Source organism: Nanorana parkeri, unplaced genomic scaffold, assembly GCF_000935625.1.
Source record: "Nanorana parkeri isolate BGI_ZX_2015 unplaced genomic scaffold, ASM93562v1 scaffold2149, whole genome shotgun sequence".
Taxonomy (NCBI): Eukaryota; Metazoa; Chordata; class Amphibia; order Anura; family Dicroglossidae; genus Nanorana; species Nanorana parkeri.
Genome location: NW_017308417.1, coordinates 122,401 through 125,473, shown reverse-complemented (window position 1 = coordinate 125,473; position 3,073 = coordinate 122,401). Strand labels below are relative to the sequence as shown.

General features: G+C 44.3%; 1 protein-coding gene across 1 annotated transcript in view; it reads left to right on the top strand.

Annotated features, from left to right (window-relative positions):
* The window catches only part of LOC108800882 (RNA polymerase I-specific transcription initiation factor RRN3-like), a 114,151-nt gene that overhangs the window by 41,893 nt on the left and 69,185 nt on the right, over window positions 1-3,073 (top strand). Inside the window, exon 3 of the mRNA XM_018572865.1 lies at window positions 1,129-1,237. Within this exon, the coding sequence (XP_018428367.1) occupies window positions 1,170-1,237 (68 nt within the window). The 5' untranslated portion in view covers window positions 1,129-1,169. The remainder of the gene's footprint in view (window positions 1-1,128; window positions 1,238-3,073) is intronic.

Genomic DNA, 3,073 nt, shown 5'->3' with positions numbered 1-3,073 from the left:
TCTGAGGGCTGGAAGTGGGGGTGGGAGAGCAGCAGGGATGGGGGGAGCAGTGCCAGGGGGACAGATGTCTGTGGGCCGGAAGTGGGGGTGGGAGAGCAGCAGGGAAGGGGGAGCAGTGCCAGCGGGACAGCAGGCTGTGTCAGGGTGCTACCTGGCGGTTTTCTGATGCCTACAGTGCAGATGTGTGTGTATAATATGCAATTATTGCTGCTGACCCCTGTACTCTGCATTATTTACTCCTGAACTATGCTTTGTTTACCCCTGAACTCTGCCTTATTTATGCCTGGCCACTGTACTCTGCCTTATTTACTTCTGTACTCTGCCTTATTTACTTCTGACCCCTGTACTCTGCATTATTTACTCCTTCAGGGGGACAGATGTCTGTGGGCCGGAAGTGGGGGTGGGAGAGCAGCAGGGAAGGGGGAGCAGTGCCAGCGGGACAGCAGGCTGTGTCAGGGTGCTACCTGGCGGTTTTCTGATGCCTACAGTGCAGATGTGTGTGTATAATATGCAATTATTGCTGCTGACCCCTGTACTCTGCATTATTTACTCCTGAACTATGCTTTGTTTACCCCTGAACTCTGCCTTATTTATGCCTGGCCACTGTACTCTGCCTTATTTACTTCTGTACTCTGCCTTATTTACTTCTGACCCCTGTACTCTGCATTATTTACTCCTGACCCCTGTACTCTGCATTATTTACTCCTGACCTCTGCTGTATTGATGAGATTTGTAGTCCTCCAAAGCTGATGGTATTCTGCATTGAAGTATAATGTATTGTTGGGATTTGTAGTCCTCTGTAGCTGAGTGTATTATTCTGCATTATTGAGTGTGTGTGATTTTATTGTGTGTGTGATGTGTGTGTTTTAATGCGTGTGTGATATGTGTATGTCTAAAAGAAATCATATGTATTCAGGTCTAGCATAGTTGGCACTTTGAGATACATAAGTTGGTTTAGTGATCTAGTTTGGGCACTCAGGCTCAAAAAGGTTTGCCATCACAGTCATAGGGAGTAGGTCAGCTCATTTCAGTTCTGCTGGATCATATTGCTGTATTTATTATGTCTACCCAGCTCTAGTATACAAAGATTAATATACTGATCTTTCTGTTTGTGATTGATTTTGAAAGGTTTGGCATACCTGCAAGGCCTGAACTTTGAACGAATTGTTATGTGTCAGCTCAACCCACTAAAGATATGCCTTCCCGCAGTGGTTAATTTTTTTGCTGCCATCACTAGGTAAGTACAACACTGCATCTTGTTATAAAAATAGCTGCTTATTTATTTATATCAGTAAGTAGAGAATGAGTAACCTTTCTATTCTCTTACACCTTACAATTTTCCAGTGACATAATTTTCCCAGCATTTTTTGAAGAACACAGTAAATCTCTAGGAGCGTGAACAATAATTAGGCTGAAAAAGACATGCATCTATTCATTAAAATTCAAGGAGGTCCAGTGACCAACATTTTCTTCGAGCCGAGGTCCGAATTGCCGTCCAGACAGAACGGTCACCCAATCCATGTCTGCATCACTTTTGCCATTTAGGCTGCATTCACACCAGCAGCTGCACTGCAACGCACAGCTGCTGGTGTGTTTTCCCAGGCACAATACTAATGCATTGATCCCAACGCATCTCACTTTTTAAAAACCTTTTTGTTAGAACTTTATTGAAATGTCACAAGTGACATTTTATTAAGTACTATTGGCAAAGCGTAGTGTGATGCTGTTGTACCACATCTTGGCTGGCTTAACTGAAAAGTACAGCATCCATCAGAGTGTCTCTTACATCAATTCTCCCCATCAGAATGACCTTTACATCAGTAAGAGCTGACCCGCTTAGCGGTCGGGCTGATTTGGCCCGGAACGCGGCAGGCTGAGCTGACCATGCAGCCGTGGCCCTCTATTCAGGCATATCGGAAGGCCCTCTGATGTGCCTAAACAGAGAGCTGCGGCTGCAGTCACCAGTCTCACTGACCCCCCCTGGAACCCGCACTAACTTCCCCTGGATCCCACACTGACCTCAGGCAGCGAACCTGGAGCAACACAGAGTATGTAGCTTCATATTATTCTGCATTGCTGTATAAAGTATTGCTGGGATTTGCAGTCCTCTATAGCTGGCGGTATTCTGCATTGCTCTGTAATGCATTACTGGGATTTATAGTCGTCCTATAGTTAGTGGTAATATTCTGCATTGCTGTATCATTTATTGCTGGGATTTGTAGTCCTCTATAGCTGGTGATATTCTGAATTTCTGTGTAATGTATTACTGGGATTTGTAGTCCTCTATAGTTGGCGGTATTCTGCATTGCTGTATAATGTATTATTTGGATTTGTAGTTCTCTATAGTTGGCAATATTCTTCATTGCTCTACAATGTATTGCTAAAATTTCTAGTCACTCTACAGCTTGGAGTAATTTGGACTCCCTTACATGATGAGAACCACTAATTTGCGGCCTAACTTGAAGACCTGGAGAATCATCCCCGAACACGTTGTGGACATACAAGCCACCGTTCTAGCTATGGTGCAAGAACTAGTCTACCAGGACGCCTGGAACTGGAACACGTCCACCATGTATTGACCAGGAGACCTCCAGATGGCCTACCTCACGACATAATCGCCAAATTTAATTATTACCGCATGAAGGAAGCAGTTCTCCAGGCTGCTCATAATCAACCAACTCTGTCCTTCCAAGGATATGAATACAAAGTTTTCACTGATTTGGCCCCCTCTACGATAGCAAAATGGAAGGAACTGAAACTGATCTTATTGATCCTGCAAAATAATCAGATATCATAGTGCTGGGGTTTTCACTTTCATCTGCTCTTCCACTACAACTCTCGCTACAGCATCGTCTAAATAGCGCCACCCCCATACTCCTGGTCTTCAATCCTCTCCATTCACCTCTCAACGAGCCTTGGGAAAGAAATGTTCTTCAGCTCTGCCGGAGATGGACTATGATTCAGCGGACTGATCTGGACCTTATTTCTCTATGGCTATTTCCTTGCGGACACTGCCATACTCCGTGTGTTATCTTTTGCTGTTGTTATCTCAAAATTATCCCCTTTATATATA